The sequence below is a fragment of the Mus musculus genome, chromosome 1 (genome assembly GCF_000001635.26).
Source record: "Mus musculus strain C57BL/6J chromosome 1, GRCm38.p6 C57BL/6J".
Classification (NCBI taxonomy): domain Eukaryota; kingdom Metazoa; phylum Chordata; class Mammalia; order Rodentia; family Muridae; genus Mus; species Mus musculus.
In genome coordinates this window covers 172,270,835-172,298,478 of record NC_000067.6, presented here as the reverse complement: position 1 = coordinate 172,298,478, position 27,644 = coordinate 172,270,835, and the positions used below count along the sequence as shown (strand labels likewise).

Here is a 27,644-nt window from a genome sequence, read left to right as displayed (position 1 = left end):
TCTAATTCTTTCTTGGTCACAACGTCCTTGCAGCCCCTTACAGCAGATGGAGCAGGCTGTTGCTTTCTCTGGAAACTTGGATGTGAGCTCAGGGAGATTCTGTCTTATCCAGTAAGATTGCTGAATTCTTATAGCCTTGCTTCCCCACCTGGAAATATAGGCAATTAGTCCCAGGACCATGAGCTGGCTGCTCTCGAGGGGCCACCTCTCCTTTTTCCAGCTACCCCTTCCCCATTCCTTTCCCCTTGCTTCTCTCTTGGTTGTAGCTGCCCATGGGATGGGGAAATGCTAAGAGGAGCTGAGGGGGACAGACCGGGGACAAAACAGGACCATCAGCTGGGCCAGTTGCTAAAGAGGCGGGAGGGGAGGGGAGGAGTCCTCAGGGATCCAGTTTCAACAAACGTTTCTTTCCCCAGAAGGGGAAGGCGGGAGTGAGGGGGAGAGGGACCTATTTAAAGCTACCCTGTTGCTCAGACTGTCTCTGTCTGTCTGCCAGGGTCTCCAGCTGCCCCAGACAGGCGGTGTGGTCTTGGGATCCTCCTGGTGACCTTTCCAGCCTAGGTCCCCTCAGCCACTCTGCCCCAAGATGGGTCGTGGGGTGAGTATCCCTCCAAGATCAGGGGCCACTCTCTGGAGGGTGGAGTAGAAATGGGACGTGGAGAGAGGGGTGAGAGACGCTGACGGACTGCGTGGGATGGTTTGAACTTGGAACTAGTCTCCCGACTGCACATGCATGTGGATTCGTTCCACGGAGCTCATGAGCCTAGGGACTGGCAGGTTCTGCAGCTACCCTGCTCTCTGCCTCTCCCACAACTAGCCTAAGAAACTACCCAAGTGTCCTTCTAGATCTCCCTGCTCTCTGCCCACTCATCCTTACTCCACAAATCCCTCCTCTCGCTCCACAATCCCGAGCTTCCCAGCTGAAGAGATCTTTGACACTGTTAGTTCTCTGCCGTCCTTGTTACCCACTGAAAATATCTATTGCTCTGAGGTCCTTAGCCCAAGAGTACAGGGGCCAGCCTGGGGCTGGGAAGAGCCACCTAGCAGTTGATTACACCAGTTCCCAGAGTTCTTCATGCCAGAGTCAGCTGGGGCAGAGAGAGCAAAGATGTATCCCCAGCCCTCACCCCAGCACCCCTCCGGATGTCCCCATAAGCACTGTCCTGGGCTCCAGGCCATAGGTTTTGGGGACCTTTCCAAAGGCTGCTGAGAACTGCGCCTGCCTATGGCATTGTGAAGCAATGGATTTGCCAGTGAAAAGATTAACAGCCATATCTGGGCGAGCAAGGACAAGGCTTCCAATTCTTGGGAATAAAATCCCCATATGAAGAAAAAGGACCCAATCCCTTTCCATACTGTGCTTGGAAGTTTTCCTCATGTGGAATCCTGGCAAAAGAGGGCACAGAGGGAAAGGGCTTGACAGGCCATTGCAAAATGCAAGGGGGACAGTGCCACAGGGTGCTGTGAGCCAATTTCTGGATCCAAGGAGGAGTCAGGCAAGGACATGTTATTGCACTAAGCTGAACAGCTGGAAAAACTCGAATCCTGGACACCAGAGATCCAGAGCTTGGGTGGGAACTGGAAATAGAAGACCATCGCGCATGTGTGCATACATGCATCTGTGTGTGTGTGTGTGTGTGTGTGTGTGTGTGTGTGTGTGTGTACACGTGTCCACAACCTTACAATAGCGTGTTCCTAGGATAGTGCTGCAGGCTTCCATGGGTGAACCTGCACTATGTTTCAGCAGGAGAATTTGCAAATGAAGGGCCTCTGGGCATACAGGGTGATGGGTGGTGAGTGTAAGGTGAGGGCTGTAAGCCCGCCCTTAGGAACTATCTATGGGCAATGGGTTTCCCCAAGGAAGAGTCATGGTTAAACTGGGACCTTCAGTAATATCGTTCCTGCTCCCCATAGAAAGAGCAGATCCAGCTGAGGGGCAGAACCTCTGAGAGTCCAAGGCCAACCAGGTCAGGCAAGCCCAACCTCCATCTAAGTAGAAAGAAAGAGCAGACAACCCTCCACTCTGCTCTACCCCAGAGTAAGGTAGCCCCAGCTCATAGAGTTCTTTTGACTTGGAAAGTAACTTGACCTTGGCTTCCCCATTCAGAACTTCTCCCCTAGTACCCTTGCTGGGTCCATAACCTGTGGCACCCCTAACCTAGTGGCTGCGCGTGACTCTGCTGGTCTGGTCTGTTTAGCGGAAAAGGCTGGGTTAAGTCTGGGAGCTCAGAGTCCTACCTACAAGGAAAGCCCTGCAGAAAACAATCCCACTCCCCACACTCAACTCTGGGGTCTGCTTCACCTCCATTCCAGTCCACGCCTGTGTGGCTGTGAAGGGCAGCGTGGGAGCTGGGGAGAGGGATCACACTGGTGGGAGGGAGCCAAGCCTCCTCCAGAGGCTGAGGTGGGGGTGGGGGGAGTGTTGGCTGCTTTCCAGCTACCCCCACTTTGTCCCAGTCTCTGGCTTTCTGAAAAAAGAACTCTCTGTTCTCCTACAACATTGAAGAACCAAAGAGAGGGACTTGTGTTAGGGGAGGGAGGGGAGACCAGAGGGGGAGAGAGGGGTCCCCACTTCCTCTTTCTTTCTTCCCTGGGCAGCCACTGGCCCCAAATCTCTGCAGGCTCCTGGCCATGGAGCCTGAGATCCTTGCCAGGACAGAAGAAGGGGGAAGGGCAGCCGAGCTCTGCACTTATGGGAGAGCAGGGTGGGAGCTGGGAAGAAAAAGCGCCACATGGAGTTATTTAGCTCAGCCACAATCCAACACTTAAGAGCCAGTGCATTTTTCAGAGACACCTATCTGTTTGTTTGTGACAGGATCTCGATATGTAGCCCAGGCTGGACTCAAACTTCCAATCTTCTTGCCTCCACCTCCCAAATTATGGGCATACAGATATGCACACCACCAGTCCCAGCTCCATAAGTAGGCATTTGATTCTCATTTTCATGTCTGTTGTTTGATATCAAATGTGCAGAGATTTTCCTGGACTCTGCTGCTCGGACCTCTAGCCCAAGCCTCCCACCCCTCAAGCCCCCAAGGGCCACACTGACGTCTGTCCAGATGCTTTCTCGAATTCAATCCTACTGTGGCCTCCTAGCCTCCACTCAGCCCTGCCTCACCAAGCATGCTAGAGGACAGAACACTTCAATTCACCCGACTTAATGAAGCCTCTTGCATCGCCCGGGGAAGGGAGAGGTAGAAACATTTCTGAGTTGTTCTTAGCGCCTTTGGATGACCACCTCAGTTTCCCCGTGATGCTTGGCCTCTAGACGCTCAGAACCAGATTGCATTCGTGGGTAGTTCAGATACAGATGAAAGCATGACGGGTCAGTTTCCTTTTCTAAACGGAGTATGTCTGAGCAACAGTCTCGGAGAGCACATCTTCTAGGTCATTGCATCCTGAAACAAGTGCCCACCTTGTAGTGTACCTCCCACGCCCAGCATTGCTTCTGATTTCGCTGGACAGAATTCTATTATCCAAGGCGCTAGGCTTACGATTCCTTAAGATCACAGCAGCTGCAGTATCCCCCAGACGGCTGACTCCAATAGGTGAAAATACATTATTCTCAGTACCCAGGACTCAGAGGACCACAGCCACGTGCTGGTGGAATGGCAGGATACTGCTCTGCATTTGCCCGGATCCGTAGAACATGCACTCACTACAAGAGTGTCAGCCCTGGCCACGGGGAGATACTGATGAAACAATGCGCCATTCTAACGATGTGGGATGCTGATGAGGAGGGAGGCTGTCTATGAGTAGAAGATTCACGAGAACTCCCTCTCCTTTCCACTCACCTTTGTGGTCAGCCAAAAAGCTGCTTAAAAAAACACCTGACTAAAATACATAATAAGCCCCCCCCAAATACATAATCTTGAAAAACAAAATAAACAAGCAGCCTCCCCTTGCACTGATGCGCCTGTCTACCAGGTATTCATTCGTTCTTTATGCAAAACACAAATCATAACCACAGCATCAAAAAAACGACTCCTGAAAGCTCAGTGTAGCCTTGAGGGTCCATAGAAGAGCAGGAGGAGCCAGGCATAAACAGCTACCCCTTGTATCCTGAGGGAAGTGGAGAGACACGGAGGGAGAGACAGACACGGAGGAAGATGACAGCATTTTGCACACGATCAATAACCCCAGGTCCTTCCTAGCCCACCCCACCCCCCCAGTCCCTTGCTCCAAGGCTGCCTCCATTAGAATGAAGAATCCTCACCATCTGCCCAAAGAAGTCTGCAGTGGCCCTGAAGAGAAGGGCAGACAGGGGCCCCAAAAGATCACTATTAAAAAACATGGCGCTGATCTGGACAGATGGCCCAAGACTGACCCTGACTTCCATGGTTTCAGATCTCTATTTACTCTCATATATATTTCTTGCTTTGGAGTTTCAAGTCCTGTGAGTTGCCTGTGTCCAGTCCCAGGCACGCCTGCCCAAGCAGGCTGGGGAGGGTTCCCAGCATGCCCTGGGCTCCCATTTTATAGCTGTACTTGAACCCATCCCTTCTAGCTTCTCTCAGCCCATCATCTCTACCCATGCCATTTCCACCATCCAGTCTGCTTCTCCCCTTCCCTCCTGGGACTTCTACTCTATCCAGTGCTCCTCTCTAAATTAGGCAGACATTCCTATGGGGTACCCTACCCATCGACGCAATCCCTGCCCGCCCCCAAAGTCCCTTCCGATAATATAGGATGATCCTTTTCAAGACGTGTTCTGATTCTAATGGCAGGACATCCTCAGTGTCTGGTGTGAACAGGCTCCATCCAGTCTCCCTGATGATCTGAGCCATCCCTTCCTTTTTCAGGCAGGGCGTGAGTACTCGCCTGCTGCCACCACTGCGGAAAATGGGGGTGGCAAGAAGAAACAGAAAGAGAAGGAGCTCGATGAGCTGAAGAAGGAGGTTGCCATGGTAAGGACCACAGAGCTTTCAGGGGGGGGGGCTGTGGAGCAGCAGCTCTGCTCGGGCACTCACACACCAGCAGCCATGAGCACCCAGACGAGCTTTGTACCCAGGCCCATGCTCCCCACTTAACCCAGTGCCCCGAAGTGTGCCTAGCCTCCTTTCCCAAAGTGTCTCCATTTCCCCTTCCCCAGGATGACCACAAGCTGTCCTTGGATGAGCTGGGCCGAAAATACCAAGTGGATCTGTCTAAGGTGAGTGGAGCCATGAGGTGAGAGAGGCAGGAAGCTTCAGGAACGAGAGCCCCAAAACTAGAACACAACGCTCCTTGCAAGTGAGGGAAGCAGCCCAGAGATGAAAGACTTACATATGGTCATGGGATTAGTTGGTGGCAAGGCCAGAAGTAGACTTTGGACTCCTGCTTCTCCCTCTTTCCCTGTGTATCTAGAATTCCTTGAAACCCTGGGCCCAGACCTTGGCAAGGCTCTGTGCTCCTCCTCACACAACTGCTTTTAGAAATGACAGGCATGGACCAGCAAGGTGACTCATCCCTGTTGTTATAGTACTTGCCGGCTCCTGCTACATCAGTGGCTCTGTAATAAGATGCAGTGCAGACATTTCTTTAATCCTCACCATAGCTGGGTCAGGCATTGTCAGCCTGTTTATTAAAGCAAGGAGACTCAGAAAGGGAGACTGACTTGCTGGATCTGTATCCGGGCCCATGCCCCCCACTTAACCCTGTGCTTCCAAGCGTACTCAGCTTCCTTTCCCAAAGTGTCTCCATTGCCCCTTCCCTGGGATGGCCAGAAGCTGTCCCCGGATGAGTTGAATTACATAAACAAATACAGGCAGATTGCTGAACTCCCATTAAAATATATTTTAAATTGTTCCTCAAAGCTAGGTGGTCTGTCACACTCCTATTGCCCCAGATAGATACTTGGGGAATAAGGCAGAAAAGATTGCACGTTCAAGGCTGGGGTGGACAATGTAGAGTTCCTGTCACAAAATCAAATCGAAGAGGGCTATGGATGTAGTTCAGTGGTAGAGTGCTGTGTAGCTTGTGTGATGCCCTAAATTCAATCCTTAGTTTTAAAAAAAAACCTTCCAAGCGCTACTGTGGTCAACTGTAGTCTTAGGTACTTAGGAGGCTAGAACAGAGAGAATGCTTGAGCCCAAGAGCTGAAGACCATGGTAGACAAACTATTGCTATCTTGGCTCAAACAAATAAAAACATTGTTGAAGCTAGCCACAAGTCCAAGGCCAGCTTGGGCTTATAAAGTAACTTCCAAGCTAGAACAATCCCGTCTCAAAAGAAAGATACAAAATGTTGTGGTCAGTATCCCTGACCCACTCCTTTCTGTCTCTTCTTAAACTGCTAAGCTCCCATTCTTTAACCTTACTTTATTTTCTAGCAGGAGCTTTCCACTCTCTGGCATCATTGTATATTTATTATTGTGGTTTCTTCTTTAGATTGTGGGTGGGTACTTTGTTGATCTTGCCCATCTCTCCATCCTTCCCAGTGCCGGGCTTGCAGTTGGAGCTCAAGGTTCACACAAAAAGTGGGTGAACACAGAACATAAAGATCAGTAACAAGTGGTTCCTGCTCAAAGGCAGTAACAAAAATTTCAAAAACAAAAACCACACAAACAGAAGGCCAGTGCAATATAGTGAGCCCCACTCTAGATCAAGCATGGGGGATTACCTGGATCCAGAAAGAGGCCTTTGATCTAGCCTGGCTGGGGAGATCAAAGAGAAGTGAGCCTGGCTAGGCTTTCTTTGGAAAGTAATAGGTGATTGCCAAAACTGCGTGACACCCAGGGTCAAAGCTGTGGGGCTTTCCCTGGAGCCCTGGAGAAAGGCAGGATCTACAGGAAGAACGGAGGGTGGTCAGACAAGGAATTTTTCCGGACAAGAAATCATGCTTATGCATGCTGTCCCAACAAAAACATCTTTCGACCCAAGAATAACCCAGGTGGAGCCACAGTGAGTCCATATTAGCCTTCAAGACCCAAGTCTCATTATAGACACCAGTTCCTCTGTGTGGTCCCTCATGATGGTCCCACCCCTTCCAACCAAAGGAGAATTTTCTCCCTTAGCTGAACATGATTCTCTAAGATGCCGAGAGATGTGGTGAGGGTTGGGTTTGTTCCCTGTGCCACACCCACACTTTTCTTCACTCCCCAGGGCCTCACCAATCAGCGAGCTCAGGACATTCTGGCTAGAGATGGACCCAACGCCCTTACTCCGCCCCCCACAACTCCTGAGTGGGTCAAGTTCTGTCGTCAGCTTTTTGGGGGCTTCTCTATCCTGCTGTGGATTGGGGCACTCCTCTGCTTCTTAGCCTATGGTATCCTGGCCGCTATGGAGGACGAACCATCCAACGATAATGTGAGCCATGCACCTGACCCCTGGACCTGCTTATAGCCCTGCCCTCCAACTCACAACCTCAAATAAGGTGATGGGAGGGCTCAGGGAACAAGATCACAGACCCAGTCAGGAGCTCAGACTGATGAGAAGTGAGGCTTCTATACATACCTGTGACGCACCCTCCAGCACATGTGGGCAGTGATACATACTACATACTCCTTCCACTAATAGGCTGTCTGTATCCCTGCGTCTTCACTCCTAGAAAAGCCAAAGCCATGGGGATTCCCTTCTTTGCCCCTTCCATGCTAGGAGCGTGGTTAGGAGACTGGGGAAGGTTGTGGAGAAAGACTACTCAGTGCCATTCTCAAGATTGAGTCAGGTGAAGGAAGGGGATCCCACATAGAGTGACTCTGGGTGCTCATCCCAGGTGTCACCCAGCTCTGGAGGTGACAAATGACAGGTCCCTCACACACTCTCTCTCCTTACCAGTTATATCTAGGTATCGTGCTAGCGGCTGTAGTTATCGTCACCGGCTGCTTCTCCTACTACCAGGAAGCCAAGAGCTCCAAGATCATGGACTCCTTCAAGAACATGGTGCCTCAGGTAGATGTCAGGGACTGGCTGCACCCAAGTCGGGGCATAAGGTATCTGAGATGGTCCGCCTCTTTCTGTCTTGTGGTCTGAGGTGGAAGGAAGACGGGCAGAAAAGAAACCTGTGGGCTCTCCACATCAGATCGCAGTTTTGCCGCTAACGGTGTAGGGGGTTCTTCTTGGAGAGCAAAGGTACAAATGAACAACTCATGACGGGCTCCTGGCCTTTCCGCAGCAAGCTCTGGTCATCCGAGAGGGAGAAAAGATGCAGATCAATGCAGAGGAGGTGGTGGTGGGAGACCTGGTGGAGGTGAAGGGTGGAGACCGTGTCCCTGCTGACCTCCGGATCATCTCTTCCCACGGTTGCAAGGTGAGGAGGTCACGGCTGAATCTGTACAGTTAAGAGAGGCCCACATGAAAGCTTAAAAGTTAAAAAAAAAATGCAAACATTAAGGTCTCCCCTGTACCTGGTATACCTCCTTCCAGCATATGATGGCTACATGCTACCTCTGTGGCTCTACCTGTTAGGAATGCTCTGTGCCCTGGGATTTCTTTGATCTAGTCATTTTATAGCCACTGTATATTGAATACTATTTCCATGATAGAAGTCTTTACATACACCATCTAATTTCACTCTGAAAGATTCCAGGCCAGCCTGGGCTACAGGGATCCCTGCCTACTAAATTAAAGTTTAAGGAAAGAAAGATGAAGAAGCTGGGTGTGGTGGGTCACACCTATAATCTTAACCTCCCCACAGGCGGAGGGTGGAAGCAGGAAGACGGAGAGAGTTCAAGGTCCACCCATCCTGCCTACCTAGAGAGGGTGTCTGGAAAAAGATGATGTAATTATCTGTCACAGCCTGATAACCCTGGGAGGTAGCATTTTTATAGACAGTCTTGGTGGTGTCTCTGGAGTTGTGCAACACAATGACCCTGCTAACATTCCCACTTTACAGGTGAACAAACAAAGGCCGTGTGGGTTACATAAATAACCCAAAGACATAAAAAAGTCAGGAAGACTCAGTCATACAAACCAAAGTCAGGGTGATAGCTGAGTAAGGCCATAAATATGTGATGAGGGCAAGTGTAATTTTGTCCTTCTTGTCATGAAGATTGAGGGGGGTTGAATCTGGCTCAGGAGACAGCTGTGTGCCCACAGAGCTGCTGCTGCTGCCAGTTTAATGATGGCTCCCCTTCCTCCTCAGGTGGATAACTCATCCCTAACAGGGGAGTCGGAGCCCCAGACCCGTTCTCCTGAGTTCACCCACGAGAACCCCTTGGAGACGCGCAATATCTGTTTCTTCTCTACCAACTGCGTGGAAGGTGAGACGCTAGCCTCCCAAGAAAGCTCCTCACCCCAGCATAGTGCAGGGAAGGGGCTGACTCCTGAAACTGTACTTATTTGGCTAAAGCTCCGCATATAAAGGGCATTGAGGGAACTGAACGTTGCGGTAGTAGTCATCTCTGGAGAACAGGGCCAAGGGCACTGGCCAAGGGCAGACTGACTCTGCTGGAAATCACCTCTCTACAGGAAGCTCTCAGTTCTGTTGATCCCCAGGCTGAAAGCCTTCCACAAAACACTCAGATGGTGAGTCAGGATGCCCCCTCCCCCAACTGTTAGGAGTACGGAAGTCAAGTGAGGTCTTCTAGAGGGTGGTTCTGGACCAGGCAGTGAGCTGAGTCAGGACTGACTCTGGGAAGACATCTAGGGGCAAGAGATGGTAGGAGAGAGCAGTGTGCAAGGACCATAGACCTCTCACAAGGTGATATCGAATACCTTCCTGCATCCTTGCTTCACGACTTTCCTTCTCCTCCATGCATTGGTTCTTTGGGCTTGTTTCCTTCCTTCAGAGAATTGGAATTACAATAAAAATCACTACACATTAAATTTCCTAAATGTTTAATGTACTGGGATTCTGATTTGCCATAGCGTTCCCACAACTGAATGCATTTAAAAGGTCAGATAAGGTATGCCTACTGCTTATGCATCGACTGGCTCTGAAGCGAGGTCAGGGAAAGAATGCAAGTCATATTCATTGCATGCTTGCTGTGTGACAGATGACCGTCATAGTTAGTCCATTTAACCACTGACTCCTAGGTAGGAGCTCTAATGTCATTTGAACCCAGATTTGGCTGACTTCAACATGAATGCCCTTCCCAGAGTACCACACATTCTTTCCCAAAGACCCCTGCAATGTCACATATTTTAGATAATCACAATCTTATTTTACAGATTATAAATATATAGAATGAATATATAGATAAAAATATGTAGAATAAAAGATTATTTTATTCTACATTGAGAAGATCTTGTTTTTTTAATTAAAAAATATTTCATAATTGTCTGTGTGTGAATGTGTGTGTGCGCGTGTGTGTGTGTGTGTGTGTGTAAGTGAGCACACTCATACCACAGTGCACATGTGGAGGAGGACCTGCAGACCTTGCTTCTCTGTCTACCACGTGGGTTCTAGGAATCCAACTCAGGTCAACAGGATTGGCAGGTAGGAGCCCTTACACACTGAACCATCTTGCTGGCTCAAGAAAATCTTAAGACTAAACCAACCAGCCAACAAAAACCAATAAGTAATTTACTCCAGTTTATCATAGGCTTTTGAAAAATATCTACTATAAGATTGATTTGCTGAAATGTCGCGATCAATTTTTATTTCATTTATTGAACCTCTTCAATTTGAACTTCTGTAGTACTTGCCAGATGTCTTCTCAGGCCCAAATGTAAAAGAAAATAATTTGCTATTGTATTAAATCTAAGATTGGTGGTTTATTCAGGGAGGGGAAGCCCTGTGTACTAAAAGTGGCCTCTAGGATCTGAGTCTTCAGCTTATGCACTTTGTGATGGTTTTATCTCCTTAGAAAATATGATGAGGGGGCTGAAGCGATGGCTCAGTGGTTAAGAGCACTGACTGCTCTTCCAGAGGTCCTGAATTCAATTCCCAGCAACCACATAGTGGCTCACAACCATCTGTAATAGGATCTGATGCCCTCTTCTAGTGTGTCTGAAGACAGAGACAGTCTACTCATGCATAAAATAAATAAATAAATAAATCTTTTTTTTTTTAAGCATTAAAAAAATATGATGAGATGTCAGTCATTGGCAAGCCCAGGGAATTTACCCTCTGTTTTTTCCTTCATGGCAGGCACTGCCAGGGGCATTGTGATTGCCACAGGTGACCGGACAGTGATGGGCCGCATAGCCACTCTTGCCTCTGGCCTAGAGGTGGGACAGACACCCATAGCCATGGAGATCGAGCATTTCATCCAGCTGATCACAGGGGTGGCTGTGTTCCTGGGGGTCTCCTTCTTCGTTCTGTCCCTCATCCTGGGCTACAGCTGGCTGGAGGCAGTCATCTTCCTCATCGGCATCATCGTAGCCAATGTGCCCGAAGGGCTGTTGGCCACCGTGACTGTGAGTGGTTGAGGCTGAATTGCCACCAGGGCCTTCTCCCTGTTTGACACAGACCGTTGCTTACTGCTTCTCAGCAGTGTTCTTCCCTTCAGGTCCCTGCAGTCACATAGCAGATGCCGTATGCAGAAATTGTTCAGGGCATGCCTGGGAGTTTGAAGTTGAAAATTTTGGGGGTTGAGCTGTATCTGAGCATTCAATTTCTCCTTGGGGACTTGTTGTGGCCGTGTTCCTCACCATCTGTGTGGTTGTCGCCCGACTCAGTCTGGGGTTCATCCTGTCTCGTGTGCTATAAAGACTCTTTCAAAGGTCACCAGTGACTAACTAGCAAATCCATTGACATTTCTCAGCTCTCATCCTTAATGCTGCTGCTGCTGAAATGAATACTTCTGTCCATCCCCCTGTCCTTCATCAGCCACTGTGATGTGTCACTATCCTGGTTCTCCTGTCCTCACAGCAGCTCAGTGACTGTCAAGCCCTAGCCCCAGCTTTTCTCCTTGCTGCCCTCAGAGGAACCCATTTTCATCCATAGTTTCTGTTGTCCCTTTCATGTGGGTGGTTGCCACATCTTTGTACCTGCTCTGGAGTCAGATATCATGAACTTTCTTCCGGGCGTTTACCACAGATACGGCCTAAGAACCTATTTAAGATGCCTAAAGTTGAACTGTCGCTATTTCCTGCTAGGTCCCACCCAGTCTTTTGTGAGTGGGATTAATAGAAAAGGATTAGAGCTTCCGAATGGGAAAGAATCATAGACACCTGTCACTCTCGACTTGGCCCTTTTAATTCTCCTCTCTGTCTGCCAGGTGTGCCTGACGCTGACAGCCAAGCGCATGGCTCGCAAAAACTGCCTGGTGAAGAACCTGGAGGCCGTGGAGACGCTGGGCTCCACGTCCACCATCTGCTCAGACAAGACGGGCACCCTCACCCAGAACCGCATGACAGTGGCTCACATGTGGTTTGACAACCAGATCCATGAGGCTGACACCACAGAGGACCAGTCTGGTGATTTGGGTGCTCCGGAAAGGGTGACGGGAAATGGATCCTGCCGAGGGACCACGCAGAAGAGGGATCCTGGGGTATGAAATGCTCTAAGGGAGAGCCAAGCTTCTCCCTCCTTTCTTCCCAGGGGCCACTTTTGACAAACGGTCCCCCACATGGACAGCCCTGTCTCGGATCGCTGGTCTCTGCAATCGTGCTGTCTTCAAGGCTGGACAAGAGAACATCTCCGTGTCTAAGGTAGGGGGCCAGCCAGTGAGTGCAGACACAGATGTATTGGGGGGCTCCTTGCAGACACCCAGCTTTCCCTCTCTCACCCTGTAGCTGCTTTGGTGACCTCGGCTGATGCTCTGTCTCCATCCTCCATCTCCTCCCTTCCCCCACCGTGACACTGAATTCTCTTTTCTTCTGGCAGCGGGACACAGCTGGAGATGCTTCTGAGTCAGCTCTGCTCAAGTGCATTGAGCTGTCCTGTGGCTCAGTGAGGAAGATGAGGGACAGGAACCCTAAGGTGGCAGAAATCCCCTTCAACTCCACCAACAAATATCAGGTCTGGCTGGATTGCGGGGGACACAGAGAGAAAAAAGAGGGACACGAATGGGGAGAGTGGGTGAACAGAGACTCAGTAGAAGAAAGGATGGGTTACATCTGAGAAACATCTGTTCCCAGGTCAATCCCGGGACAACTGGCCTGGCTGCATCACCCTCGAACAGGCAAACCTTACCACACGCAGCTTATCCCATTCTCTCCTCTTCTGATAGACTCCCCATCCTCTGGCAATGGTCCTCCAACACTGCCATCCGAATAACTAACGCACACTTCCATAGTTCCCATACTGTATCCCTCAGCCTTAGGATACCTGTTCCTGCCAAGAATAGCCTCGGGTCTATTCTGCATGCACCATGGAGGGAAAATCCCCAGGGCATTGAGGACTAGGAGATGCTAATGAAAGCCATCCAGCCCCTACCTAGCACAACACCTATCCCGACTGATCTTAATACCTATTTGTTGAACAAGTCACTGTTCTATGAAAGCGACTCCATAGAACTCCATGGGTTTTAAGACTCAGGATTATAAGCAAACACCCTCCACACATAGTTTCTCCTTTGTTGACAGTCTTTGATGGATAAGATTTAAGTTGTTAAGGAAGGTTTTCCTTCTAAACAGCTGCTATCAGACCCTGAGCTAAGCAACAGAGCCACCAAGATTCTATGGCTCCCTCTGTAACCGCCTTTCCCTTCCCAGCTCTCCATCCACGAGAGGGAAGACAGTCCCCAGAGCCATGTGCTGGTGATGAAAGGCGCCCCAGAGCGCATCCTGGACCGATGCTCCACCATCCTGGTACAGGGCAAGGAGATCCCTCTTGACAAGGAGATGCAAGATGCTTTTCAAAACGCCTACATGGAGCTGGGAGGACTTGGGGAACGAGTGCTGGGTGAGGAGGCAGAAAGAGGAGCAAGGCTGAGAAGGTGGGGCCTTGGTAGTGTCTACTCTGCGGCTCTTACTCCTCCCGCTTGCTCCTCCTCAGGCTTCTGTCAGCTGAACCTGCCTTCTGGAAAGTTTCCTCGGGGCTTCAAATTTGATACAGATGAGCTGAACTTTCCCACAGAGAAGCTCTGTTTTGTGGGGCTCATGTCTATGATTGATCCCCCCAGAGCAGCCGTGCCGGATGCCGTGGGCAAGTGCCGAAGCGCGGGCATCAAGGTACTGGCCTCCTTCCTACCCACCCCACCCGTATCCTTGTATGCCTGGTGCCAGAGGTCAGGGGACTGCAGCAGCTGCTGTCCTGAGGTGACGCAGGCTCCTGGTGGCCTCCTTCCCACTGACCTAGAGGTGTTATCCATCTGTAGGGAAAGGCGCATGCCTGACAAGATCGCTCCCTTCTGCCTTTCGCTTAAGCCTATTATCTAGCCCAGCTCACTGCCCCGTCTGCATGTGCCGTGCCCCCTTACCATCTCAGTCTCATTCAAAGCACCAGTCGGCACTCCTGGCATGGAGACCTAGTTATTTGATTGTCCCACTGATGCTCAGTCTATCCATTTGGAAAAGGACTAGTAAGCTCTTGACTACCCCAATGGGCTCCTCTTATCACTCCATATTCTCCTCTCTCATCCATGATCCTCTCCCCACCCCCCCACTGAATTCTTGTCCAAGTGCGGCCGGTCATTTCTCACTGACTACTCTCTTTTATTTGTTTGGTTTGTTCTTCATCCAGAAAATATTTATTGCTTATCAGAATGCATCGGGCACTTGGTCCCTGACATCTTCTTTTTCCAGTCACCAATTCTGGTGCCATCACTGTCACGATTTTTAAAAAAAAAAAAAACAATGCAACTCAGCCTGTCCCCTGAAAGCCAAGTCTTTGTATCCCACTGAGGATACAAAGATGCATAGAAACTGAGCTACATCTCAAGATCTCTCTGGATTGGGGGGTAGAGGGGAAGATGCTTCTAAACACATCACAGAACAGTCACAAGAGTTGGGGGTCACTGAGGACCTACTGGTCAGATGCCCTAATAATAAGTTATTTTAATTTCTTATACTCATCAGACACTACTCTAAGCACTGTGCATGGCTGCCTTCTGAGTAAGTGCCAGCATCTCCCTGTTACATAGACAGAGAAACCGAGGCACAGAGTAGCAAGGCCAAGACCACAGAGCTAGTAAGTTGCTAAGTCAGAATTTGAAACCAGGCAGTCTGTTTCTTAACCATCACACCAGAAGACTGGGTGCTATGCATGTGCGTGTGTTTTGACCACAATAAGAACTCAGTATGGAAAATAGGCATTATTAACCCCCACTGGAAAACAAACACAGGGAAACTCAGAGTAGGTAAATAGCTTCCCCAAAATAGAAATGTAGTAAGAGGTCAGCTGGGAATGGGAAGCCCAGTTGGCTTGTCTGGGAGTCATGGTCCTTCTGCCCAGTCAGGTGCCTCTCGGCATGATGAGAAATGGCACAGCGGCTGGGCAAGGGCTCTGTGGAAAACCAGCGGGGAACTGTTAATTCCACCTCAGAGAACTAGACAGGGTTTAGCAGAGGGGATGATATTTGACCTGGGCCTTAAAGGCTGATGAGGATTCAGTAGGCTCTAAAGGAAGGGGAGCCGTAGCAAGAACAATCCGTACCCAGATGTGCCTAGACTATCAGGAGGTATGAGGGTCAGCAGAGGAGAGATGGGGACTACTGGGAATTAGGACTGAGACATTGGGTCAGGGCCAGTTGGAAGGATTTCCTTTAAATGCCAGACTTGTGTGCCATGGAAGGCCACAGATGTCACAGGGAAAGCTTTAAGGCTACCTAATGGGGGATGGACTGGATGTGGGCAAGAGCTGAAGTCAGGGAACCAAGGAGACAGATTAAGACAGATTAAAGGTGCACAATAGCCCAGGCCAGGACGAGGATCCCAATGGGACAGCAACACAGGGAACGGAGACACATAGTTGCCCAATGGGACAGCAACACAGGGAACGGAGACACATAGTTGCCCAATGGGACAGCAACACAGGGAACGGAGACACATAGTTGCCCAATGGGACAGCAACACAGGGAACGGAGACACATAGTTGCATTTGAGAAGCAGTTTGAGAACTCGGTGAGCAAGCTGGGCGTGGGGTACAAAGATATGGGAGAGAACAGGACAGAATGGTCAGAACAGATGGTATCTAAGAGAGGGAGAGGAGCTGCAGGGTGCTGGGAGGACTGATGGGATTTCAGCCTGGACCGTAAGTTTGAAGCATTTATAAGGGGCTGGGGGGATGAACATCTAGAGACGGTTGGAGTATAGAGTTCAAGGTCAGGACTGGAGATTTAAATATCTCATTAGCACATGAGTATAAACTAAAGGTTTATTAGAGCATTTTATGACACAAAAAGCAAACAGGAGTCAAGGAAAAAGTACAGAATGAGACCCTAGGTTCACCAACATTTCTGAGGAAGGGGAGGAAGAGAAGTGAGGAAGATGGATGGTAGGACACAGCTAACATTTCTTGTCTACATAAAGCCAGCCTGGGATGGTGTGGATTACCCTTCCCGCGCCCCCCACCCCCACCCCTGGCCCCACTGTGCTGAAACAGAAAAAGGACTTGTCTAAGTTCCAACAGCTGGTAAATGTTCCCATCCAAAGCCAGGACTTGCTCCATTCTGCCACCCCGAGGAAGCTTGAACGAGCATGCAGTGGAGTAAGGGTACAAGTTGGGCAGAGATGAAGGCGGTGCAGAAACCAAGCGAGTGAAGGGTTTCCATACATTAGAGAGTCAAGGACAGCAAGGTTTGATGAGACTCTTGTTTTTCAGTAGGAAGGAACTTTGGGGGTAGGTTCAGGTTGGTAATAGGAGCAGGAGAGAAGGCAGTGGGGCCTGAAGAGGTGTGTCTTGCTTCAGATCTGTGGGACTTCTTCTCCAAGCCCACATATGCAAATCTGTCCTTTCTAGCTTGGCTCACTTTATGCTGATAATAGCCTCTCTCTAGGCATACGCCCTTCTCATCCCACTCCATGTATTGTGCAACAGTAAAAAACATTAATTATCCTGGCGAAGGCAAGCCTAGCCTTCCCCCCGCACCCCGTACTATGCAGGACAGTTGGAAGCAGACAAGCCTGTCAGCAGATGAACACTGTCTCCATCTTAGCCCTGCTGCAGTGGCCACTGGAGATACTTGGGAAACCAAACCTTTCTGGGTTCCTGTGACCCTGAAGAAGCCACGAGTGCTCACTAAACTTTGGTCTTCTTGACTGTATTCAGGGGAGCTGCTAAAGGCTGCCGAGATGGCTCAGACATGAAGAGCACTCACCCACAGCTCTTTCAGAGGACCCACAAGGCAACTCAGGGTTGGCCCTCTTCTGGCTTCCAAGGGCATCAGGCACATGTGTAGTACACAGACATACAGACAACAAAACACCTATACACATAAAATAATAGAAGGAAGAGGAAAAAGGAAGCTGTTCAGCTTTGACTGTCCCATTTCCACATATCCAAACTCCTAAAGCAATCTCCCAGACAACTCAGCCATGATAAAGTACACACATAGTCCCAGCACTTGACAGATACAGGCAAAAGGATCCTGGGAGTCTGAGGCTGGCTTGGACTGCATACCTCAAGACCTTGTCCTAGAGAGATTAGAGGGCAGGGAGGGAGGAGGGGAGGAGGGAAGGAGGGAGGAAGAGAGGGAGAGGAGGGAGAGAGCAAGCAAGTGAGATATAGACAGACAGACAGGCAGACAGACAGACTGGATTGGGGAAGAACTCAGACTCTCCTCCTCTGCCAATGGACCCTCATCAACCTGTCAATCTGCTATAGATGTTTTCTGGCTGTTTAAACATCCCCCTCTAAAGCCTGAACCCAGTTTTTTCTGTCTCTTGCCCTTACTCACACACACACACACACACACACACACACACACACACACACACCTAGTAGTTTAACTTTACATAATCTGGAGAAAGGAATGGGGAGGGGAAACCAACACTGCTTTTTCTTTCTGCCTTCTCCTTCCTGTCAGGTGATCATGGTGACCGGGGATCACCCCATCACAGCTAAGGCCATTGCCAAAGGTGTGGGCATCATATCAGAGGGTAACGAGACTGTGGAAGACATTGCAGCCAGGCTCAACATTCCTGTGAGTCAAGTCAATCCCAGGTGAGGCTGTTACAAAGACCGCATTGCTGGCCAACACATCATCTCCCAGAAAGGCCCTGAGTGTCCCTTGGGAATATCTGGACAGCATCCCCGGGACCCTTAGACTAAAGTTTTTCCTTTGACAGCCCAATGGCTGGTCCCTCAGACAAGCTTGTGTTCAGGCTGTGCCACCGATGAGCTGTGTCACCTTGGAAACATCTTGCAGCCCTGATCTTTCATTTTCTCAGTTATGAAATTCAGATGCTGTCCACACTGCAGTTGCTATAGGGATAGAATCTGCCTAGCAAATGGTACTTCTGCTTGCATGGGAAGGATGTTATGTCTCCTCTGAGAGAAATAGCAGGACTCGGCTTCACAAAAGGGAGCACAGAAGCAATAGTAGAGTCCCACCTCCCAGAGGAACTAAGGCACACAGCGGGTGGGCGGGGAAGGGCAGCAAGACCGGCATGAGCATAGATGCTGTCTCTGCTCCTACCCTCCAGAGAAGCCAAGGCGTGTGTAGTGCACGGCTCAGACCTGAAGGACATGACGTCAGAGCAGCTGGATGAGATCCTCAGGGACCACACGGAGATTGTCTTTGCCCGGACCTCCCCTCAGCAGAAGCTTATCATTGTGGAAGGGTGTCAGAGGCAGGTGAGCAAGACAGTGAGAGGCAGAGACAGGGCCAAGTCAGGAGCCAGAAGGGCAAGGACTCGCTTCTCAAGCACCTTTGGTGTCTTCCCCCCATCCCAGGGAGCCATTGTGGCAGTGACTGGTGACGGGGTGAACGACTCCCCCGCGCTGAAGAAGGCTGACATTGGCATTGCCATGGGCATCTCCGGCTCCGATGTCTCTAAGCAGGCGGCTGACATGATCCTTCTCGACGACAACTTTGCCTCCATTGTGACAGGCGTGGAGGAGGGTGAGGAGGCTGTGTGGGCTACATGACATCCAGGATGTCTGAAGGCAGACCTTCTCTTTCCTCTGACTTTCACTCTAAGATTCCACGCTGCTACAGCTTTAAACCTTCCTCTTAGAAAAATAAGCAGCCAGCCACAGCTCAGGGGCTAGGGTGGGGAGGGTCCCTTGGATCTCCCTGATGCCCTCAGAACCTCTCCACAGGCCGCCTGATCTTTGACAACTTGAAGAAGTCCATCGCATACACCCTGACCAGCAACATCCCTGAGATCACCCCCTTCCTGCTGTTCATCATTGCCAACATCCCCCTTCCACTGGGCACTGTGACCATCCTCTGCATCGACCTGGGGACAGATATGGTGAGGCCAGAGGGCAGAGTCGAGCAGTCCCACAGAATAGGGGTGGGGTGAGCTGCACCCAGGCATCTGACTAGATCCTGACCACTAGACAGCAGATCAGCACAGGCCTGGAGGAATATAGGAATTCTCTCTTCACCATACTCTAGTACTGGGGATTGAACCCAAAACTCACTCGTGTTAGGCAAGCACTCCACCCCTAAGCTATGTCCCTAGTGATGACAGGAGCTTATATACCAATGTGCTGAATTCTGTTGGTGCTTCACTGAGCAGTTTCACAGACCTCTTCAGATACCTTCTCCCTGTGTCCTGTGTGTACAGGTTCCTGCTATCTCATTAGCATACGAAGCAGCTGAGAGTGACATCATGAAGAGGCAGCCACGAAACTCCCAGACAGACAAGCTGGTGAACGAGAGGCTTATCAGCATGGCTTACGGACAGATTGGTGCGCCCAGCCAGGGCTTGGGAGGGTATCCCCTAAAGGTTGCTTCTAGTTCCCGAGAGAGATGAGTGACGGGTCAGGAAAGAGTCCAGCTGCCGGAGAGCCAGAGACTTCCATCTCTGTCTCCAAGGGATGGCCCTTTCCCTCCCCTTTCTCTACTCAAGTCCCACCTTTTGCTTACAACTGCTTTCAGGCATGATCCAGGCTCTGGGTGGCTTCTTTACCTACTTTGTGATACTGGCAGAGAATGGGTTTCTACCATCGCGGCTGCTAGGGATCCGCCTGGACTGGGATGATCGGACTACCAACGACCTGGAGGACAGCTATGGACAAGAGTGGGTGAGTGGGGCTGTGGACGTGTGCCGCAGACGAGAAGGGGCGGGACTGAGGCTGAGGTCCTGGTTGGAATTGGCTAGGAGCAGCCAAGAGGCTGATGATGGGCTAAGTGCCAGGTTTAACAAGTGTCCCTTCCTCTCTTCTGCCCAGACCTACGAGCAGCGGAAGGTGGTGGAGTTCACATGCCACACGGCCTTCTTCGCTAGCATCGTGGTTGTGCAGTGGGCTGACCTCATCATCTGCAAGACCCGTCGCAACTCAGTGTTCCAGCAGGGCATGAAGTGAGCACCTATCACTACCGGTCCCTACCAGGCAGAGGCCTCTGTACATAGTCACCAACCCACATAGGCCAGGATTCCAACACCAGCTCACCTAAGCTCCCGGGGCTCAGGTTTGCTAAGGAACTGTCTGGTTGTAATAACATACTTAACCTTGGCGGTGTTAGAAACAGATCAAAAGTGAGGACGGAATGGCAAGACTCTTTCTCCTGAGTTGTAACATTGCTCGGAAAGTTACTTTGTTATCGTTTCCTCCCTTCATGTTCATCTTCCTTGTTTTCTTCCTCCTCCTTCCTTCCTCTTCCATTCCCTAGTTAAATGGCATCCATTCCCCAGTTCTAAATCCTGGGTCAGGTCTCCTGTACTCCATACCAACACTTGGCAGGTAGCCGGGTTTATAGCATTGATCTCGTGTGCTGCATCTGCCTAGGGGCACATTCAGGCCTTCCTACAGTGTGGCACCATATGCCTCCTAGGGAATCAAGTGTCTCACTCTAATCTTAAAACGGCTCCTCCAGGTGGGTATCATTGGACACTGTGTGGGCAAGAAGTTCCATGAGGTTGAATGGTTAGGCTGCGCAGCTGCTCATGGTTGTCTGGGTTGGTCTCTTCACCCCACATTGTAGTATCTCACCTGTCATGCGTACATCTGTCACCTCATCCACACGTGATTTTAACACAGATAGGGACTGAGTACTGAAAGAGCCAGGCTCTTTTTTCCCCTACCATAAACAAAGGTCACTATCTCAGGGAATCTAAGAAATTAGGCACAGACCTGTACAAGACACTTATAAGGAAGTATGTGGGTGACACAGGAAGTAGAGACAGAGCCAAACTGATTCAGTCAGTCCACAGAGAGGCAAATAAGAATGATACAACATGAGCAGGAAGCTAAGCTAAACCCAGGAAGAAGCATTGATACCCAGAAACCACCTCGCCAGAGGCGGCCTCAGAGTGCCCAGGCCTCTAGACCGTTAGCAGTCCTCAGAGATACTGTCAGCAACATTTCAAAAGGAGATGTGAAACCAGGCTCTTACTTGCAAGAATCTGCCAGGTTTTCTAGTGGGTCATCCTTAGATAATCCTTAGTGACGGCATATTAATCCATATTAATTCTTGGAACCCATGAATATTTATAATAAATTTTAATACATTCACCACTAACAAGTATAAATTGGGAGACAAAAATCAATTAAAATATGGGCTGTGTGGAAAAGGAACAATGAGACATCCCTGTGTCCCCTCCAGCCTTCACCTCATGCGGTTTGTAACTGAAGGAAAGTTGTCTTCTTTTCTCCTTATTATACATAGAGAGCAAGCACACAGCTCCAAGAAATTAAGCTCTCATCAGTCACCCAAAGTCAGGCAATGGAGAAGCCAGCCACACTTGACAGATCTGACTCTAGGAACTGCCCTCAGCACTTTGCTCGGTACTACTTTTAAATTCTGATGCAGACAACATAGGTTAACCATTTCCTGTGTGCTATCACAGGAGCAAGCCTTGGCTGGGATCAGTATCTCACAAGCATCCTCTTCATTCAGGGTCTGTGATAAGCAACCACCCAGGTCGAAGGAGATGCCGAGAAAGAGGGCTCGGTCCAGAGGAGCTTTTAAAGACATCTTGTTGGGAAGACAGCATCTTCCCAGCCCGCGGACCTAGCGCACAATAACAATATCATATGTTGCCTGTGGACAGGCCCCTGTTGACTACAACATCTCTGGCACAGAGTTACATAAGAAATAACTTAATGAGCACACACACACACACACACACACACACACACACACACACACGCACGCGCGCTTGCACGCGAGCAAGTGAGCGACAGTAATCAGAGGTGAACAGAACAAGCAGAAGAAAACATTTGTTTCCTTTGGTTATGTAAAACATGAGAGGGGGTTTGAAAGGGACTTGGATGAAGGACTTCCTCACATTCCTTCCGGCTCCTTTCCCTTCTATCCCCAGGGGTGTCCCTGGAGTTCCACCTCCCGCTATCCTCCCACAAATCTACCTGCCTTCTTTCTTTTGTCTTTCTAGGAACAAGATCCTGATTTTTGGGCTGCTAGAAGAGACGGCTTTGGCTGCCTTTCTGTCTTACTGCCCGGGCATGGGGGTTGCCCTCCGGATGTACCCACTCAAGTGAGCGTCTCTCTAGGGCTGATGGAGAGGGAGCAAGATGGACTTTAATTCTACCTTTGTGACACTGTTGCAGCCTCTGAAGCTCCTGACACTTCCCTCTGTTGCTTCCAGGGTCACGTGGTGGTTCTGTGCCTTCCCCTACAGTCTCCTCATCTTCATCTATGATGAAGTTCGGAAGCTCATCCTACGGCGGTACCCTGGGGGTAAGCATGTCCACTCTGCAGAGAGGTCTGTCTGACCTAAGGTCCCAGGAGCCCTGAGCATCCCGGCCCTTTTCCTCTATATCCTGTATCCCATCTACCTTAGGGTTCTCTAAGGCCTCCACTTTCCCTAGAGCAGTGTTTCTTAACATTCTTGGTGCTGTGGCCCTTTAATACAGTTCCCCATGTTTTGGTGACCCCCTCCCCCACTCCAACCATAAAGTTATTTCGTTGCTACTTCATAACTGTAACTTCGTTACTGTTATGAATTGTAATATAAATATCTGATATGCAGGATATCTGGCACGCGACCCCTTTGAGACAGTAGACCTTGGGAGGCCTTTGGGCCTGACCTAGTTCTTGTCTTGACTTCAAGCGGTGGAGTTTTGCTTTGACCTGTGAAAGGGTCATTTGACTCCCCAAAGAGGTCACTTCCCACAGGTTAAGAACTACTGCTCTAGAAGTCCAGGTTCGAACGGTCAGGTTAGAAGGGCCCTTCAAGGTCATCCAATCCTCTACACGCTTGCTGATAAAAACGATGCACAGAGGTGATGTATCTGTTTAGGATCATAAGGAAACCCAAACACAGAGCTCCCGATTCCCAGGCATCAACCAAGGCCTGGTTTATGTTCCCTAGACACATCTTTGATCATTTGCTGGGTTGAAATGGATGGCCTACCACACGCGGGCTACAGACAGTGTTTGGTGTACAGTAGCCCAATATTTTGTGTGTGTGTGTGTGTGTGTGTGTGTGTGTGTGTGTGTGTGTGTGTGTATGTGTGTGTTTTAATGGGCCCAATATCTAAAGCTTTGGCGTTTTCACATGGAATCTAAAATCTGACTTCTGAAACAAACATTAAGGCCGTCAGTCTCTGTAGCACCAGCAGGACAGCTGCCTCCTTAAATGCTTGCTACCTGGGAAGCCCAGCAGGCATTTTCAGCATCTACCACATGAAATACAAGTCTCCCCTGAAGACAGACTTGTCCCCTCCCTCCCAGTTAAGAACATCCAGCCCACCCAGCAAGCCCAGGGCTGTCCTTTCCCTCTACCCTACTCCCCTGGCTTCTTCTCCTCTCTAAACTCAGCTATTGAAGCCCTGGTCAACCCTAAACTATTCAGGCCCTGGGCGGGGTTGATCTTTTGCCTCCTTTTATGCTCCTGCTGCAACCTTTATCCTATCTCTCCAACAGGCTGGGTGGAGAAGGAGACGTACTACTGAGCTCAGCGGCAAAGGAAGAACGAGGGGCAGGGGGAGATGGGGTGCTCCGGAGGGGTTGCTGGGGGTTGTGGTGAAGGGAGGGACTGGGGAGTCAGAAGGAGGCACCTGAGGGAACTAAGATGGCAGCCTTGGGTAAATAAACTTGAGGAGACTGCTCCAGCTGCTCCACAGGTCCCGCTGTGAACCCTGGGACAGATCACCTCTTCAGATCCTTCCCATCCCACTCTGCTACATTTTCCGAAAAACTAGGGGTCACCCCAGCCCTTCACCCTCACCTGTATTATTCAAACAGATCGACACCCAAAGGTTAATCCCGGCTAACCCATGAGGAAAGCCTCTCAGGTCACCAAGTGTCAGTGACCCTTGGCTGCATTCCTCTTCCCATTCTCGCCTCCCTTCCCTTCCTACCCTGCCCCCCCCCTCACACCTTGAAAACACAAAATTCTCCTTCTGTGAGTACAAGAGCCTGGGGCCAGAAAAGGAAGCCAGGCGGAGAGATTAGGTCTGTCTCCCAGCCAAGGCCAGTCAGGAACCAGAGGGGAGCTGGGCTGGCAAGGAAAGGTTGGGGTGTGCTGGCTGAAGGAGAGAAAGGAGAGAAAGGAAAGAAGGAAAGAAGGAAGGAGAGAAAGAAAGAAAGGAAGGAAGAAAGAAAGAAAGAAAGAAAGAAAGAAAGAAAGAAAGAAAGAAAGAAAGAAAGAAAGAAAGAAAGAAAGAAAGAAAGAAAGAAAGGAAAGAAAGACCACAGGTTTGTCATCTTCAGCCTCCAGGTAGGTGGGGTAGGCTCTGGCTCTGTGTCCTGCCTTTAGAGACTAGCACACCAGCAAACCAAATTCCCATCTCGTCAGAGTAGCAGTAAGGGCAAGCCCAGGGGGGTAGTGTGCCACCCAGTGACCCATTGATCCTTGGGTAATGGTCCTCTCTGTCCATAAGGCTCAGGAGTCACAGAAGGTCCAGCTATCTCAACCCCACACTCTTGGGAACACCTCCCCGCCTTTTTAGAACAGTAAGTTCTCTGTGGCCTCACACTGTTCTGAGAGCCCCATTAGCTGCCACTTCTCCCTGTGCTCTCTCATTCCCTTCTGCTTCCTGCACATCTGCTGAACCCACGTCATTTCCGGTACTGCCTAGTTAGTCCTGGAAAAGGCTCTCTTGGCCATTGGCAGGAATCAGTGTAGAAAAGTTTCCAGGACATCCCTGGCTTTCCAGAGCATGCAGAATCAGCGTAGCTCATGACACTGTCAGACACTTTAGACATGAGAGAAATTCTTAAGAGACCTATGCCTTTGGCCTCTCAGATGGCACGGCCGCTGTACACAGGGAAGTGTTCACTTTCCTTGAGACGGGAAGCTGGCTTCAGGTTCCTATGGAATAGAGTTTTCTTTCCTTATTCCCTTTTCACCTAACAGTTTTGCTCTTCGGACAGCTGCCCATTCCCTAAGCCTCGCCTAGAAACCATAGCATAGATGTACCTAGATGAATGAGCCAAGCAACTGAGAAACAGCAAGGAAACTGGAAGGCTTGAGGTGGGAATATGAAGGTCAAGACAAGAATTAGGGAGCTGAAAAGATGGCTCATCAGTTGACTGCTCTTCCAGAGGTCCTGAGTTCAATTCCCAGCAACCACATGATAGCTCGCAACCATCTATAATAGGATCCAAACACTCTTCTGGTGTGTCTGAAGACAGCTACAGTGTACTCATAATAAATAAAGTAAATAAATTAAAAAAAAAAGAAAAAGACAAGCATTAGGCCAGGGCCACGGGCCTCCCAAGGGCAACTGTCTCACCACAGTGGAGTTTTGCTTTACCCATAAATACCTTGAACTTTTTCAGTCATGTGTGGCCTTCAGTTGGAAGTCTAAATGGGACACCATATTTATTTGGGCCTGATTAATTTGAGATCATTGACTTTGAACAAAAGTTTACCTCCCGCACAATCAATAAAGTCATCTGGTCGGTAAATGAAGAGCATAAACAATATTGTTAGGAGCGGTATACTTAGTCTCAGAGTATGCTTCTCGAGCACTTTAGAAATCTCCCTCTAGAATCAGCAAGTTCACCGGCTAATTATTCTCAGCCCTGATCTATCTGTTAAAGGAACGTCTACAAGGTCTTTACTAGCGACCTTCTGTGAGACATTAGTTTGAGGCAGTACATGTGTACTTGAAAATAATAAAGTTGCATTTCTTTATGAAAAATGACAAGAGAAACTGCTCCCATGGTTGATTTCTATACTTAACATTGGCCTTCCCCTCAGACTGTGGTACTGGATGTGTGCATGGAAGGACTTGGCTTGCTAAGGGAACTCGAGCGGCAGGGAAGTAATCCTGCCACAGACCATGCTCTAAAGGGGAGAAAGTTAAATTTATATATCCTCGTCCTCGTAGCCAGGCCCACCGGGAGCCATAAGGGTTTGTCCAAGACAGGGAAGAGTGGCTAAGGGTCCATGACAGGCAAGGACATTTCAATTATTTTTTCTGTTTCAGACAAAATCAGTCCACTCCCAATCTTAGGGGCATGGAATAGAGGTTTTGTTCTGGGGCCACAACAGCCAAGTCAGTGCTGACCAATAGCGTATACTGTACCCAGCGCCATCTTTAGGGAATGAGGTAAAATGCAGACATCATTGAGGTCTCCCTGAGTAGGTATCTGAGACCTTTTCGCAGAGCATGCATGTGGTGGGCAGAAGGTGAGACACTGTGCACTGAGGTGAGGAGCAAGATGGTGAACATTCCTGCAGGAGTCGGTGGGGATGGGAGACAGGGGGACGCTGGCTCTTACAACCCACTCTCAAGTCTCAGCCTAACCATGAAAAGCCTGCCCCAGTCCAAGACGTGTACCGGCCCCTTTATTACAACTCTCACTGTAGTCATGGTGACGGTGCTTGTCTCAGAGGTTGTCAGGGTGACGGCTGCTCCCTCGGAGTCTTTAAAAACATCAGTTTTCTTTGTAATGGTTAAGAATAAACCCGGATTAAAGTTTACTTTGACCGCACCTCAGGGCCTGGGTTCTTGATGGATTCTCTACCAAGAACACTTTTCTTTTCCTTCCCTGGCTCTCCTGCCTCATACTGACATTAGACATTACATCTCCTTGGGAAGAATTCTCATGGCTGCCCTCAAAACACTGGCATTCCTGGCATTTCTTTTCTCTTCAATTTGTTCTTTATTCATAAACACTAACTCCTGATCAGCACGGGAGATTCAAGATTCGACCCACTCTGTGTCTGGACCTAGGCTGCTTCACCCTCCTTGGGCAACCTGGTGGTCCCCTGCTCCCAGAAGGTTGCCATGTTGATGCTGAACTTAGTGTGGGCATTTGGTCAGCATAGTGCACTACAGTCCAGAACTCCTGGACTCAAGTGATCCTTCAGTCTCAGCCTCCCTAATAGCTGTGACTACGGGTATGTGCCACCAAGCCAAACACTAACTCAAATTTAGGTTATGAAAAATGGATGCATGCATGGATGGATACATGGATGGATACATGGATAGATGAGTGGATGGATGGATGGATGGTTGGATGCATGGATGCATGGGTGGATGGATATAATATGCTATGTTATATGCACATAACAGTGGCTAGAGAGACAACTCACTGATTAAGAGCACTGAGAGGGGGCTGGTGAGATGGCTCAGTGGGTAAGAGCACCCGACTGCTCTTCCGAAGGTCAGGAGTTCAAATCCCAGCAACCACATGGTGGCTCACAACCATCCGTAATGAGATCTGACTCCCTCTTCTGGAGTGTCTGAGGACAGCTACAGTGTACTTACATATAAAATAAATAAATCTTTTAAAAAAAAAAAAAAAAGAGCACTGAGAGCTCTTCCAGAGAGGAACAGGGTTCAATTTGATTCACAGCATCCAT

At 49.6% G+C, this 27,644-nt stretch overlaps 1 protein-coding gene and 2 long non-coding RNA genes across 3 annotated transcripts in view; 2 read left to right on the top strand and 1 right to left on the bottom strand.

The window, feature by feature from the left end:
* Positions 1 to 414: 414 nt before the first annotated feature.
* Positions 415 to 26,770, top strand: Atp1a2 (ATPase, Na+/K+ transporting, alpha 2 polypeptide). Its single transcript, NM_178405.3, has 23 exons — positions 415 to 598; positions 4,803 to 4,907; positions 5,093 to 5,152; positions 7,083 to 7,286; positions 7,755 to 7,868; positions 8,092 to 8,226; positions 9,061 to 9,178; positions 11,011 to 11,279; positions 12,083 to 12,281; positions 12,406 to 12,515; positions 12,691 to 12,825; positions 13,521 to 13,710; positions 13,804 to 13,979; positions 17,774 to 17,910; positions 18,393 to 18,543; positions 18,643 to 18,811; positions 19,012 to 19,166; positions 19,485 to 19,608; positions 19,799 to 19,944; positions 20,092 to 20,222; positions 22,257 to 22,358; positions 22,470 to 22,561; positions 23,750 to 26,770. The coding sequence occupies exons 1-23, from the start codon at positions 587 to 589 to the stop codon at positions 23,776 to 23,778; spliced, it is 3,063 nt and encodes a 1,020-aa protein (NP_848492.1). The 5' UTR covers positions 415 to 586; the 3' UTR covers positions 23,779 to 26,770.
* LOC115487369 overlaps positions 5,718 to 27,644 on the bottom strand; it is a 31,252-nt gene continuing 9,325 nt past the window's right edge. The window contains exons 2-3 of the long non-coding RNA XR_003948776.1: positions 7,434 to 8,247; positions 5,718 to 6,763 (exon numbers count right to left, since the gene is read on the bottom strand). This is a non-coding gene — a long non-coding RNA (uncharacterized LOC115487369). The remainder of the gene's footprint in view (positions 6,764 to 7,433; positions 8,248 to 27,644) is intronic.
* Positions 9,185 to 10,587, top strand: Gm39704. Its single transcript, XR_865733.1, has 2 exons — positions 9,185 to 9,443; positions 10,269 to 10,587. It is a non-coding gene; the product is annotated as a predicted gene, 39704 (long non-coding RNA).